This window comes from Drosophila navojoa, chromosome 2, assembly GCF_054131105.1.
Source record: "Drosophila navojoa isolate 15081-1374.11 chromosome 2, UAZ_NAV_1.0, whole genome shotgun sequence".
NCBI lineage: Eukaryota > Metazoa > Arthropoda > Insecta > Diptera > Drosophilidae > Drosophila > Drosophila navojoa.
The window spans coordinates 24,219,391-24,233,181 of record NC_142890.1 but is presented as its reverse complement, the minus strand read 5'-3'; the positions used below and the strand labels follow the sequence as shown (position 1 = coordinate 24,233,181).

General features: G+C 40.7%; 6 protein-coding genes across 8 annotated transcripts; 2 read left to right on the top strand and 4 right to left on the bottom strand.

The window, feature by feature from the left end:
- Window positions 1–289: 289 nt before the first annotated feature.
- EMC1 (ER membrane protein complex subunit 1) lies at window positions 290–4,317 on the bottom strand. 2 transcript variants are annotated; one of them, XM_030390937.2, is made up of 12 exons: window positions 4,028–4,317; window positions 3,329–3,971; window positions 3,128–3,274; window positions 2,744–3,056; window positions 2,654–2,674; window positions 2,202–2,536; window positions 1,946–2,140; window positions 1,806–1,883; window positions 1,535–1,736; window positions 1,326–1,478; window positions 1,091–1,261; window positions 290–1,019 (listed from the first exon to the last, which is right to left on the bottom strand). In XM_030390937.2, the coding sequence occupies exons 1-12, from the start codon at window positions 4,135–4,137 to the stop codon at window positions 625–627; spliced, it is 2,763 nt and encodes a 920-aa protein (XP_030246797.1). In that variant the 5' UTR covers window positions 4,138–4,317; the 3' UTR covers window positions 290–624. The 2 variants fall into 2 exon arrangements, with proteins under 2 accessions (XP_030246797.1, XP_017967595.1); XM_018112106.3 differs by lacking the exon at window positions 2,654–2,674.
- A 373-nt stretch (window positions 4,318–4,690) lies between these two features.
- Prat (Phosphoribosylamidotransferase) lies at window positions 4,691–6,950 on the bottom strand. 2 transcript variants are annotated; one of them, XM_018097979.3, is made up of 2 exons: window positions 6,844–6,950; window positions 4,691–6,780 (listed from the first exon to the last, which is right to left on the bottom strand). In XM_018097979.3, the coding sequence occupies exon 2, from the start codon at window positions 6,698–6,700 to the stop codon at window positions 5,069–5,071; it is 1,632 nt and encodes a 543-aa protein (XP_017953468.1). In that variant the 5' UTR covers window positions 6,701–6,780; window positions 6,844–6,950; the 3' UTR covers window positions 4,691–5,068. The 2 variants fall into 2 exon arrangements, with proteins under 2 accessions (XP_017953468.1, XP_017953470.1); XM_018097981.3 differs by having other exon boundaries at window positions 4,691–6,709; window positions 6,781–6,901.
- Window positions 6,951–7,196: 246 nt separating this feature from the next.
- Rfk (Riboflavin kinase) lies at window positions 7,197–7,960 on the bottom strand. Its single transcript, XM_018097999.2, has 2 exons — window positions 7,784–7,960; window positions 7,197–7,715 (listed from the first exon to the last, which is right to left on the bottom strand). The coding sequence occupies exons 1-2, from the start codon at window positions 7,866–7,868 to the stop codon at window positions 7,351–7,353; spliced, it is 450 nt and encodes a 149-aa protein (XP_017953488.1). The 5' UTR covers window positions 7,869–7,960; the 3' UTR covers window positions 7,197–7,350.
- Window positions 7,961–8,265: 305 nt separating this feature from the next.
- On the top strand, window positions 8,266–9,964 carry kipf (kipferl). Its single transcript, XM_030390934.2, has 3 exons — window positions 8,266–8,771; window positions 8,837–9,451; window positions 9,511–9,964. The coding sequence occupies exons 1-3, from the start codon at window positions 8,266–8,268 to the stop codon at window positions 9,794–9,796; spliced, it is 1,407 nt and encodes a 468-aa protein (XP_030246794.1). The 3' UTR covers window positions 9,797–9,964.
- Window positions 9,965–10,192: 228 nt separating this feature from the next.
- On the top strand, window positions 10,193–11,317 carry mRpL19 (mitochondrial ribosomal protein L19). The gene is made up of 2 exons (XM_018113766.3): window positions 10,193–10,353; window positions 10,411–11,317. Exons 1-2 carry the CDS (start codon window positions 10,290–10,292, stop codon window positions 11,250–11,252), a joined length of 906 nt encoding a protein of 301 aa, XP_017969255.1. The 5' UTR covers window positions 10,193–10,289; the 3' UTR covers window positions 11,253–11,317.
- An 11-nt stretch (window positions 11,318–11,328) lies between these two features.
- Unc50 (Unc50 RNA binding protein) lies at window positions 11,329–12,526 on the bottom strand. The gene is made up of 3 exons (XM_018113768.3): window positions 12,097–12,526; window positions 11,665–12,024; window positions 11,329–11,609 (listed from the first exon to the last, which is right to left on the bottom strand). Exons 1-3 carry the CDS (start codon window positions 12,425–12,427, stop codon window positions 11,473–11,475), a joined length of 828 nt encoding a protein of 275 aa, XP_017969257.1. The 5' UTR covers window positions 12,428–12,526; the 3' UTR covers window positions 11,329–11,472.
- Between the last annotated feature and the right edge of the window lie 1,265 nt (window positions 12,527–13,791).

Here is a 13,791-nt window from a genome sequence, read left to right as displayed (position 1 = left end):
ACTGAAATTTTTATTTAATATGCGCCAAATTTAAAACAAAAACAAAAAAACGTTTTTCGGCATACATAGGTAATTAGGTATTAATATGACCTGAAATTACTCTTATTAAGATATTCAGAGTTCATTTAGAAAGATTAATTCAAATGGGGTTTTAATTACAGATGCACAAATGGACATCTATGAAAATCAAATCAGTTTTTACTTCAATTAATTATTATTGCACTTGATTATCTTTCACATGTGCTTACTGTAATTATTTTGGCGTTATAGTGTAAATAAAACTCATTAATTTACCATTGTCCTTACAAATGTTTTTTTATTGACTAATTTGAAAAACACAATTTCAATGCTGATATTTTGAACTATGGAAAGTAAACACAAAACGAAACAAAAATGCAATGTGAACTTTTTTCAACAGCTAATTACTTGTTTGTACGCTATATATATTTAATTATAAATAATTGCCTAAGCTTAGAGAAAAAAATTGTTATCAATTGCATTATTAGGTAAAATGCAGCTACTACAATTTGTTCTCTGCCGTCTACTCCACATTTCTTCTTGTTATTATTTTTGGTCGTAGTACAATTTATATAAAGCAATTACATATTCATATTAGGGCCACTTTTATTTCCACGCCTGTTTGAGCAGCTTACGAGACGCTAAATGCCTAACGATCAAAGAACCCGAAGTTAGAACGACCAGTACAATCGAAATTAATATATAGTCGAAATCCTCCTTCAGCAAATCAAACGTTTTTGAAGGCGCAACACGCGTAACAAATATATCTAAGCCCGTGGCTACGACTAGACAGGTACTCTCTAAGCCGCTGGGAGCGGTATAGATATTACGCAAACGTGCAACTGTTTGATTATAGTTTATGTAATTCTCAGTTGGCAAAGGCAGCTCAGGTATATAGGGAATGGCACCTTCTTCACGTCCCTGAGTTGTGGATGATATTGGACGACGTGGATCCAGCAAATGCCAGGGCATTTCTACAATGCCACCACTAGCAGTGCCAACTATATGAGTAAATAAAGGAGAATTGAATGAAATATTCTGATCAGGATAATTATATCAAATGTAATCTTACTTAGGACATGCTTGTTGGTGATGCCACGTTCGGTGATTGTCTCGCGCATGGCTTCCACAATTGTGGGTATGATATAAGACTGACGCTCCACGAGCGGCATGGACGGCGCCTGCAAGGAACTCCAAACGCTGTTGTTTGCCTGCGCACTACCCTCATATAGTTCAATAGTAGCTGTTGTAAAAAAACAATATATTCAATAAGCATATGCCAATCACCTCGCCTTAGTATTGCTTACTGATTTCAGTGCGTCGCACTTTGTCGTTGAAGTAAGAGTAGGCTAGCCAGTTCTCGGAGTGCACAATGTGCAGCGGAGCGCGCACCTTACGATGCGTCATTGAGAAGATGACCGATCCGGACACAACATCAATTAAATACAAATTGAGCACAGCTGCATTTAAAGAAAAATAATTAGAACTGAGTACTTTTTCGCTTAAGCTAACCTACATTTGTGAGTGGCATCTGGAGCCTGTGTAACGAAGGCAACTAGGTTAGGATTAATGTACTTATAGAGTACTGAACGATCACCCAGTACACGACCCTGGGAGTGCACGTGCTCAATAGGATTTTTGCTAGCAACGCTAATGATTTGTTGTTCTGAATTATGACCGCCCAGACGAACATTCCAAATGGGTAAAGCTGACAGCTCCTAGAGAAATAGACGTTAATGAGTATCTAACACGCCAGCAATTATTTGTTGTTGTTGTTGTTTACTTACACCGCCCGCATATTTCACATAGTAGCCTTCGAGTTCAGCAGTTTTTAAATCGGCCGTGTACAAATACATACCATGGGCCTGCAATGATTAAGATGAATGCGGGTCAAGTCACATTCAGTGCATTACATATTTGTATTTACCAATGGCGTTGCATGTTTAGGCTCCACATGAACTTTATTGGCGCCATCCAATATTAGAATGCCTTTAACATAATCTTCCTCTGTTTCGGGTAGCAGTGCCAACTGCTTGATTTTATAGTTCAGTTGGAGCAGTCCGCCCTCGGAAGCCTGTCCTGTGATGGGATTAAAGCGAAACAATACACCATTGCCATTTTCCTGAAAAGAGGTTACGATCAATGTGTTTCTCAAAAAATGTACTCAGCTTATTTAAACTCACTGCAGATTTAGCTACAATAGCACATAGAGGCTGCAGGGGAAAGTGCTTGGAGCTTCGCTGCACAATCAGACGCATCTGCTCGGAATTTTCGAAGCCCGCCACGTTGGGTAAATAGAGTTTCCAATGATGTTTGCCGGCAATATTGTCAATGCCAAAGATTTTGCCTGAGCGAGTCAGCAATACCAGCATCTTATGCAGTCCAAAGGAATCGCGGACAAGTCCAGCACGTTGCGTAGCCGTTGGTGGGGGCCCCAGCCCAATGACATGCAAGAATAGGCTCTTAATTTGTAGCGCTTGCGTGGTAATGCGACGCATAAAAGCAGTGGCAATGTCACCTAGGGTATCAAGAAAATAACTTTAGCTAGATCATAGTTTGAAATATTCCCAAGACTACAGATACTTGAATGTGCTTTCTAGTAATGTGAAACATAGTTGATGCATGAGCAACTTACGCTTTAAACTGTTTGAATCCACTTTGGCAAGCATTAATAAAACATATGAATCGCATTTTGTTGAATAATAGGGAAAGACTAGAAGCTTACCTGCTTTGCCCTTCATTTCATTTTCCAGCGTGCCTTCCGTATCCGCTAAGGGTAAGTCTAGGAACTGCGTATCAATAACATTCGCCAAGGATTCCTCACGCGTCCAACGTACGCGACCTTGTTGTACAGCAACAATGGACTCGGCGCTGGTGGAAAGCAGAAACAGACAATTTTTTCCATCGCTATTGCGCTTCGATTTACAGTCAAATGATCGAAGAGTAGGAGCTCCATAGTGCTCAGCAAATGCTACACTTAAATGCAGTTCGGGCACGGGACTGCAGTCCTCCAAATAAACGGCATTAATATTAAGCATCTAAAAATACAAAACCCCAATTTATAAAAAACTTGTAATTAATTTAATCATTTTTTTTTAATTTTACTTACGTTATTTATCAAATCGGCATAGGCAATAACTTTGCGGCTGTTAAAGCTGCCGACAATATAGCTATCGCTTGAAAGATCTGGACACACAGCCTGGTCCTTGTTAACGCTGACGAGTTTTTTATCGACAATCAACACACCACTTAGTCCCTGCAATTATATTGTTTTAGATAATCCAGATTTCTTCTATTTAATAAAACTTACCGGTAAATCATGGATTTTGCTTCTCGGTTCAGCTGAAAGAGATGTGGCTATCACCTGCGTGCTCTTGGCTACTAAGTCCAAGCTGATGAGCTGCTTGCCATCCAGGCAAACATAAAACGAGCCACTGAGCAAACAACTCTCTGGATTTATCCAAGCAGCCATTATCTTGCTTGTGCTGCCTGTTGTGTGTCCGGACGTTGCAAAGTATGAGGTGACTTCAATATGACTACGCCATGCAGGCACCACATGATACAGTATAGAATTACTGTAGAACCAGACGGCGTCCTGTGCCCTCTCTGTATTCAACGGCATTATGGACCATTCCCATTCGATTGTGCCAATATTCGTATTCCAGCCTCGCACAAGCGCTGGTGCATGGCCCTGCACGGTCATCATGTCAAAGCCCAAATGCGAGCCCATGGGGGCAGCCGCCGTGTCACTGCTGTCGTCAGCGAAACCGCTTACCTGTAGCAGTTTTATATCACCGCGCGGCTTTTTCTCTAGCACCTGTCGCCAGATAATTTCACCGGTCTTTGGGCATAATGATCCAATCACTTGCTCGTGTGTACTCAGTAGCACACGCGGCTGAAAGTGGTTAAGATCCACGTAAGCATGCTTTAGACTGCCCACATGCACGCTTCTCCTGTTTATGGGCTAAATCTTAGTAAATGGTCAATGTTCAATATTTGTGTCACTTGCCAGTCGAATTTTTTAATCTGGTCCTCGTACAGCCCAGAGCAGGTGCTCAGCAGCAGCAGCAACGAGAGCAACGAAATTAGCGTACCGGCAGGAGTCTGCAGAAAATCCATTTGCGTGCGGTTCGCTGTGAAACCTCCTTTAAAATGTATTAGGCACGAATTGTGCAGAGACCGACACGTTTTTATGTTATAAATTAATGAAAACGTCAGTAATTTGTGTTTTCCGTCATAGTAAAAGGGGGATGAGACGACAATTTTTGCAGGGCTGCAATTATTTAGTTGTATCGCTATCAATAGTTTTAACAGACGTTTTTCAGCACTGCTTTGTGCTATCGGAAATATATCGAATAATTTAGAAAATTACTAACGGTCATAAATTGATTATGTTAAATTACTTTTTTTAATTTATTATTTATTAATATTTATATTGGAATATTTTTAAACTAATTTAAATTATAAATTTTAATAATCGGATGATAAAAAATGCATTATTTAATTGATTGAATGAGCAATTGGAAGTCTTGAGTTTAGTCAAGGGAATTAGCTATACTTGATCGTATATAGAGTTTCAATGTTAACACCAACATCTTTGCCGATCTAGATCTGCGCCGATGCGTGGAATTTGCAGAGCACCTTGGATTGAATTATAAAGTTGCAGTCGATATTCTTGTGCTAAATGTCTTTTATTATTGGCATTCATAATTTATCAAGCTAAAAAATAAATGGTAACAATGTATAATAATTGGCCATTCGGTGGCAATATTGATGGCTATTTCTTTTGTACAATAGTTGTCATATTTGTAGGGAAAAGTGCTTTTCACTGAAAAGCTACTACATACGTAATTCCTAATTTAGTATATGGTGTATAATTTGATCTTAATAATTACTATGTATATAGAAAATGGAGAAAATTGAAATGGATACGTGCTTCACATGTGAGGCGTTAAATGCAAAAGTGCAACTAAATAATTTGTGACAGTAATATTGAGCGCTCGTTGGCTTTATACTGCAAAGTTTTCGTTGTTTTTCATACTGGGAATGTTCACCAGCTTAGTTCGTCAGGCAATCCTCCAGGATATTCACCCGTTAGGCAGGCAGTGCAATGACCTGTTGGCTTGCCAGATGCCACATGCTTGCGCTGAACTGTCTGGACCAAGCCAGCTACACTCAGGTAGGCCAGACTGTCGGCGCCCACATGACGGGCCAGTTGCTTGGCGTTCAACTTGTTGGCGATAAGCTCTTCGCGAGTGGGTATGTTGATGCCCATGTAGCAGGGATATTGCAGCGGGGGGCTGGCTATGCGAATGTGCACTTCCAGGGCCCCGGCGTCACGCAGCAGCTTGATAATGGGGCCGATTGTATTGCCGCGCACAATTGAGTCGTCTATTAGTACCAGTCGCTTGCCGGCTACATTCTCAGACAGTGCTCCGAATTTCTTGGCAACGCCCAGCTGCCGCAGACGAGTAGAAGGTTGAATGAACGTGCGGCCCACATAGCGGTTTCGACATAGAACCTCAGCAAACTCCAGATTGGACTCCCGGGCATAACCGTGAGCTGCCGCAGTCCCCGACTCTGGCACTGAGCTCACAATATCAGCATCAACTGGGGCCTCGCGCCACAGCTGACGTCCGCACTCCAAGCGTACCGAGTACACCATTTGACCCTCAAAGATGCTGTCGCTTCGGGCGAAGTAGACGTACTCGAAGATACAAAAAGCCATTCGCTTAAAATCTGGACGCTCCACAATGTCCACGGTGCGGTAGCCCTTACGTGTCAGCTCCACAATTTCACCCGGCTCTACTTCACGCTCATAGCGGGCGCCAATAGACAAGAAGCCACAGCTCTCGCTTGACACCACCCAACCATCAGCTGGAGTTACAGTGCTGTTGCCCGCATGGCCAGAGTTAATGGGTACAATTTTACCAATGCATAGCGGCCGATTTCCATACGTATCTCGTACGGCATAGATCTTGTCCTTCAGCATAATCACCAGAGAATAGGACAATGGGGCAAACATCATAAAGTGCCTGATGCGTGCCGGCCAGTTGGGTCCGTCATGCTCAGAAACGCCCTCCGGTGTACAGCAAAGAGATTGAGCTATCAATTCACTATCACTGTGGGTGGACAAGCCGACACCGCGACCCAACACTTCGCGGCGCAGAGATTCATTGTTGACCAGCTCACCGTTGTGGGCCAGCGCCATGGCGCCATGTGCTGTGTGCACGACAAATGGCTGACAGTTGACCACCTCCGAAGCACCAGCAGTGGAGTAGCGTGTATGGCCAATGCCCAAGTTGCCTCGCAGCTTCTTCATCGAGTCGTCATTAAACAGGGTACTGATCATGCCCATGCCCTTATGGACATTGAAATTCTTGGAGCACTTTCCCTCACTTGTGGCTATGCCAGCCGACTCCTGTCCACGATGCTGCAAAGCTACTAGACCCAAACATATCACATGAGCAATATCTATCTGGGTGGGCCAGTCGCCACAGGCGATCGCACCAAAGACTCCGCATTCATGCGTTAAACCGGTTAATTCCTTACTTTCAGCAATGGACAGCGTTGCGGCCGACGGCATAGGCGAGCTGGCCACCACCTGTTGATCATGACCCTCAATGCGCACATGCTGCTGTTTTTGTTGCTGCGACGTCGACACGTTGTTGCTGCTTAACATGTTGTTGAACTGCTTATCACAGTGTGGAATGAAGTGATTGTTAACCAGCTTAGCTAATGCAAGACTTTGATCTGCTTTACCTGTTGATTTATGCAATGGTTTTATACACATAAATCTTCGCGACAGAGACGTAAAAAACTTACCGCGATCATTGACATAAGCCTAAGATCGATGACACTATCGATAGCTGTTACATCTATAATATCGGTATTTCCAATTGGTCTCATATGAACTGTGTGCCAGTAATAACGGATAGTTTCAGTTTAAATGTTTTTTAACAGAAATTTATTGAATCGTTATTTATGATATAAATATTGTTAACACAAATTGAATTTTAATTAAAACAGTTCTATTTACATTGTAAAATCATAAAATAGTTTTAAAGTTTGTTAAGTGGCTAATCACATATTCAAAAATTATCTATCATAGGGCATTTAGTAGTCAAGTACCTCCACTTAAGTTTTCCGACGTGCCGCTGCAAATTAATCAATCAAGCTTCGTCACAGAACTAATTGTTTTTAACTCAAAATCGAAATTTGTTTTAAATAAGTTCTATTTTCTATCAAGTACGTGAATCTTGGAACTTTGCGTCTTTTAAGTACCTGAATGATAAAATTTAATCAACTTGTCGATCGCAATCAATGGGAGTTTTAATGTTTCGTTGAAAAGAAAGGAGCATGTTGTAGTTTCTGATTTTCTGCCGTGTCGAGTAATGTTGTTGCTTTTTCTATATCCGACTTTATAGCCTTGATTAAGTCATCTAGAGACTTGAAGTTTTGTTCCGGTCTCAGATATCCAACAATGCAGATCTTTAATGTGCGGCCATACAAATCACAGTCGAATTTATGCATAATGTGCGTTTCTAAACTCTTTTCCTTGTTATTGTAGAAAGGATTCCATCCCACGCTTAGTACCATTTTGTACACTTCGCTGTCATTTACTTTGGCCCACCCATAGTAAACTCCAGTTTGTAGGGATTCGGGTAGAGACTTTACCACATCCAGTGAAAAGTTTGCTATCAATAAAAATCGTACATTAATGTGAAGCATTATGTGATCACATGAGATTAAGAGCGGCCCATACCTGTTGGAATACCTAGCTCCTTGGAGCCACGACCAAATCCACGAACGATTTCACCGCTGACGTAGATAGGTAATTTGTGTATCATATTTGTTAGTTAATGTTACAAGGGAAGTACTTTGGTTTGTGGTTTGATGAAATGCGCCTTATTGAATTTCCAGATTTGGCCTTGAGTGCGTTGTCTGAAACAATTAGTCAATTAAGTATTATTATGGGAGAGTGCTATAATTACAACACCACTCACAAAACTGTTGAACTTGCCATTGCTGCTCGTATTATAAGCGAAACCGTGAGGTCGCAATCAGCTGTTAGCATGGCTGCAAGTGGTGAAATCGGAAATCGGAATCCGAACTTCTCATCGAAATATGATAAAGTTTTGTGTTTATGCGAATTTACATATACACAAATTTTCTACGATAAGAATTTTAATTTGTTGTATTGTTTTTTTAATCAAAAACTCGTATGATATTAAACCGCATTAAGAAATGGACAGCCTCTGCCGTGTCTGCATGGACGATTCCGTTACATTGGTGGACATATTTACAGAGCGGCAACAACCATCAACTGAGCAGCCGAGCCTGTGTGAAATTTTAAATGAATTCTGTGAGGTAAAACCAGATGATTTCCTACCACATCAGATTTGTTTGTCCTGTGTGCTGGCGGCACAAAACGCGTATAAATTCAAACGCACATTCGAGGAGACTGAGCGGAAGCTGTTGCTTCTGCAAAATATTAAAATATGTGAGGGAGACAATACTGCATTACCGTGCGTGCAGGCAGTCTACGATAAGGATGGGCAAGCGGTCAATTTGAGCTGTGTTAAGCTGGAGCCACTCAATGGGAATGAAGACGCTGCCCAGGAAGACGATCTCGAAGAGGATGATGAAAACGAAGAGGCAGGCGAAAACGAAGCCGGATACGGAAGACCATACAAATGTCAATTCTGCGAGAAAAGTTTTGCCCGGAATTACCTCTTGAGTGTGCACGAGATGTGAGTGACTGGCAGCTAACTAGTTGCAGACAAAGCTAATCTTCAGTTTCTTATATGCTAACCAGGCGTCACACTGGCGAAAAAACACATTTCTGTGAGATTTGTGGTAAAGGTTTCATACGAGGACACGATGTCAAGGTTCACATTCGTACCCATACTGGCGAACGTCCGTTTCAGTGTCCTCAATGCCCGAGAACCTTTATACAAAACCACGTTCTGAAGGCACATCTCCGTCATCATCCTACTTTAAATTTTCACTGTGATCAATGTATGAAAGGTTTTAGGCTGCGCTCACAACTAACCACTCACCTATCTCGGGTGCACGAAACATCGAAAAATCCGGTCAAAAAGCCTGTCACTAGGCGTATTAAGAAAGAAGAACCCAAAACTAGGGTAGGGAAAAAGAAGGGGAAAAAAGAAAGAACGATAAGTAAGGAAAATAGTATAAATGCTCTGGAACGTGAACTACGAAATGGATTAGCTCCAGTCGCTTATGAAGAGCTAGACGTCAAATGTGAATTAAACGACTTGGAGTCAAAGCCAAGTGTCCAGCTAAATTCCTTGAACATAAAATGTGAAACGAAGACGAAAAAACACAAACAAACGCAATCCAAAAAAGTACTACCTAAAAATTGTTCTCCGCTAATGAAAGGGAAATCAAAAGTTATTGACAACATTCAGTAAGTAAATTTTCAAATGTTTTAAAACGAAATTTTTGTATGTGTGTCATAATTTTTAGACGAAATGGCAATGCCAGTAAATGTTTCTGTGAGACTTGTGGTAAGGGCTTCGCGCGTAGGTGTGCATTACTAGTACACAATCGGGTTCACACAGGAGAGCGCCCATATAAATGCGAATTTTGTGGATATGCATTTACCCAAGGGCAGGCCCTGAAAAGACACGTGAAAAGAATTCATGAAAATAGTGTTCCGGATGTGCTGGTACCAACGACCAAGCGAGCGATCGTTCGAATAGCGCGTATTCACTTACCTCCAAGCGCCACGACTGTTAAGAGTGAGGACTGACCAAATGCTATTGATTAGCACCGTTCCAACTGTGTTTCATTGTTTATTCCATTTGTTTTTGAGATTCTTGTTTAAAATGTTGTTTTAAATGAATTTATTATTTGAACTGATTAGGCAATGATGTATTAAAAAAAATAATAAATGTAGATTTTATTTAAATCATCAAAAGCATCATTCATTTAAATTACAGAATTCATATCAATTGAGAAATAATTACCAGGTTTAGTCACTTTGCTTTCTTTGTATGTCCATACTATTTTAAAAACCATGTTAATAAAACAGTTTCGGCGATTATTTTTTAAATGATTCGATAACAATAACAACTTCAACAGGTGGTTGTTTCGGTTGCGGAAAATCGAAATTATTCATCACACAGGAATCGTTCTGATTTCCAGTCACGAAAATTTCCATTTATCGATATTAAAAAGTAGTGGATGCGTTGAAACATTATCCACCTCTAGCCGTGATTATCTAAACATTTTTTTATGTTAAAATGAATATTAACGTTAGAATTCTAACTAAAAGTGTGTCACAGCAATATGCATTCAAGCGAATTGGTGAGTACATACGATATTTCATTGCTAAAAGCAAGTATTAACATGCTACAATTTCAGTCACATTTTCCACTAAACCGACACAGCAGGCTGCCGTGGCCGCAGTGCCGCAACAGCAAGAAGTGACGGGACCATCAGTACGCAAACCCATTGTGCCGGCACACTATCGTTTTGTCTATCCCGAGTTTCTGCCAGATCCCAAAATTGAATGGCGCAATGCAATTCGCGAAAAACTAGAGCGGCTTGACATGCTCGATCGTCGCCGCCAAATTGAGCTACCTGAGTTTTATGTGGGATCTATTCTTGCTGTTACTAGCTCCGATCCCCATGCGGCTGGCAAGACAAGTCGCTTTGTGGGCATTTGCATACATCGTGAACGCTGCGGACTGCGCGCACGCTTCATTCTTCGTAACGTGATCGACCATCAGGGCATAGAGGTGGTTTATGAACTGTATGATCCAACCATACAGAAAGTAGAGGTTTTGCGGCTAGAGAAACGTCTCGACGATAGTCTGTTCTATTTACGTGATGCACTGCCTGAGTTTAGCACATTTGATGAAAACATGGAAGCGGAGCCTTTGGAGGAAGGAGCTCCTGTGCCTATCAACGATATTAAAGTAGTTCTGCGTCCACGACCATGGCTAGAACGATGGGAACGACAAAACCTCCTTGGCGTGGCAAACATTGAGCAATATATAAAGGACAAGCATCGGAAGTCAGCCGAAAAAGTACAGAAGCCTTGGGAAAAATTCGACTTGATGAAGCAATACCGCGCCACCATCCCAGAGGAGGAGCAAAAGGAGATCTTCGCTGAGGTTCACACCGAATTGCACACCTTGGAGCTCCAGCGCAAACGTAACAAAAGGAAACGTACCTTTGTTAAACCCAAACACCTGGCATAGATCATCCAAAGTACTGCATTTGTTATTCTACCTTGTAAACCAATAGAGCCTAAAACAAACAAAATTGAGAAGACAATTGTTAAGATGGGGAAGTTGAACTTTTATGCATATATATTAACATGGATTATGCTACAGTAGTTAGTATTAGTTAGTCATTATCGTAGGGGAGCGCCTAGAAGCTAAAAAGCAAAATAATTTACAACCCACGTTGCTAAGTCGATCAATACACGCGATATTTGTAAAAATTTACAAACGAAATGGTTGCGTTCCAGCCAATGATTGTGACTACAATATAAAGGAGAAAGATAATGGGCAATGCGATGAGTATGAGGCGCGTATTCTTTAAATGTGGAATACCTGAAAGAGTAAGAATATGATTAGTTGAGATATATCTGCTGCAATATATACTTACAGTTGTAGCCCAGGAAAGTGATGTAAACGTAGTAGCTCATACCCATTAGCCAAAATGAGTTGCCCAGGAATCGTGATATGAACCATGTCTGACTGATCAGCCAATTGTAGAAGAACAACTGAATGAAGTGCAACAGCATTAGGGGTGGAAAGAAGGCATTTAGATGGACATCGAACGCGTATCCCCATTCAATGTCTGGCTCCAGATTATTGGTGCGCAAGAAGCGATTTGTAACCAACCAGAAGAATGACGCAATTATGATGCCAACAAATATGCAATCAACGAAAACCACGTAGAATATAAAAGAGATACTTTGCCAAATGGACAGGCCAAGTACATATGCAAAGCCCAAGGAGGTTACTGAAATCCAAATAGAGATATTCTATTAAGCTTTCAGATTTATGTACGTGGTTCCTTTTTCAAACAGCTTACCACAGAGACAAATAACCAACAGCACCAGAAATGCAGGATCATCGCGGGCGAATTGAGATTTGGTTTGCTTCCTGTAGTTGAAGTTTCTATAGACCTTTTGAGGCGCTATAAACAAGTATATCATCTGCCAAAATGCAAATTCAAAGTCCATTTGATTGAATTTGAGCAAACGCCGCAGATATTTGTAGCTTTTTGATGTCGCCGAGAGGCAATCTTTGCGATATCCAACTGGCGGGGGCAGCGGCGAATGTAGCCGGGATGCACTCGAATAGCCAGACACCACGGATGGCGTTGGAGATGTTGTGTACTTAACGTTACTATATTGGCTCATTTTTCGTGTTTTTTAAAACTAAATATGTAAACGTAGTCTTGCATTTTTGTCTGCAAGAACAGCTGAGTGGTCGCCTAGAGATGAAAAGTAAATTTATCGAATCGAGATAATATCGAACTTTCTGATAGTTTATAATATCGATAGTATGAATGATGCATTTATTAGCACAAATAGTGTGACCGAAGCTATTAAAATAAACCGCCAAAATATATTTAATTTTAAAATTAAATGGTCTAAATTTTTGCCACAAATTTAGTTTTGATATTTTAGCTGCTAAGTCTTTAAGCTTAGATAAATTAATAACTAATATAATTTTTTAAATTACAATAATTAATTAAGTAATTTTGTAAGCAACAAATAATTTTTGGATCATTATGGACTTTATGGTCATGTAAATATGAATTATGTCATTTGATACCAACAGGTATAGGAACTTTTTTGACCAGCTAGATTTCTATTGATTACAAATTTATTCCATTGATTTTATTCTGCAAAAGCTGTATATTTCAATCTAGTAAAATTAAAGTACATATTATTATAGTAAAGATTCTTATTAATTTGCTAAAATAACGACTATGAAAATAGTTTCTATAAATAATGCCTATAGTTAAAATGTGCACAACGCCAAGAAAGAACATACAGCAGAAACTCCTCCTGGAAACACGCGCTAAACTCCCACAATTTCTGCGATAGTTCAATAGAAATATAAAGTTTCAGCTGCCTCAATTAAGGTATCATTGAAGGCATTTTTCAACGCTATGCGACATCAAGGGGTCGTCTAACTGCCAACGGTCAACCGATCGGCCAGCCGGCTACGGGCAATTTATGGCAGAGAGTCTCAGCAATTGCAGAAGAAAAATAAAATCAAGAAAGAAAAAAAAAAAAAAACAATAAGCAATCTTTATCACATTTATTGCAATGCCCTTTGGCATTGACAACAGGCCAGGATCACAACGCAAGCATAAGACAAAGGCAAGCGGGTGCCAAGGGAAAAAGAAGACAGAGAATCCGAAAAGGTCAAACAATGACCGGCGCATGCACAAAAGGAGCAGCATGCGCGCGCGCGCTTCACATGGACACATTTTGAGGTCGTCTTAGAGGTCAACTTTGGACTTACTTACGCATGTTGCAGACACAAGAGTTCGATACTCAAACTCGAACTCCATTCAACTCCCCGCTGCTGCTGCTTGCATTGAGTTTTCACTCGAAACAGGGGTTGAGATTTTCGATGTGGGCATTGATTCGCTCAGTTAACTCTGCATCTCTCTCTCAATTCATCTCTCACTCTCTCTCTCTCTCTCTCTCTTCAATTTGAGTTCAGTTCCTCAGATTTCCACTTGGGCGATCTATCTATGTCCATGCAG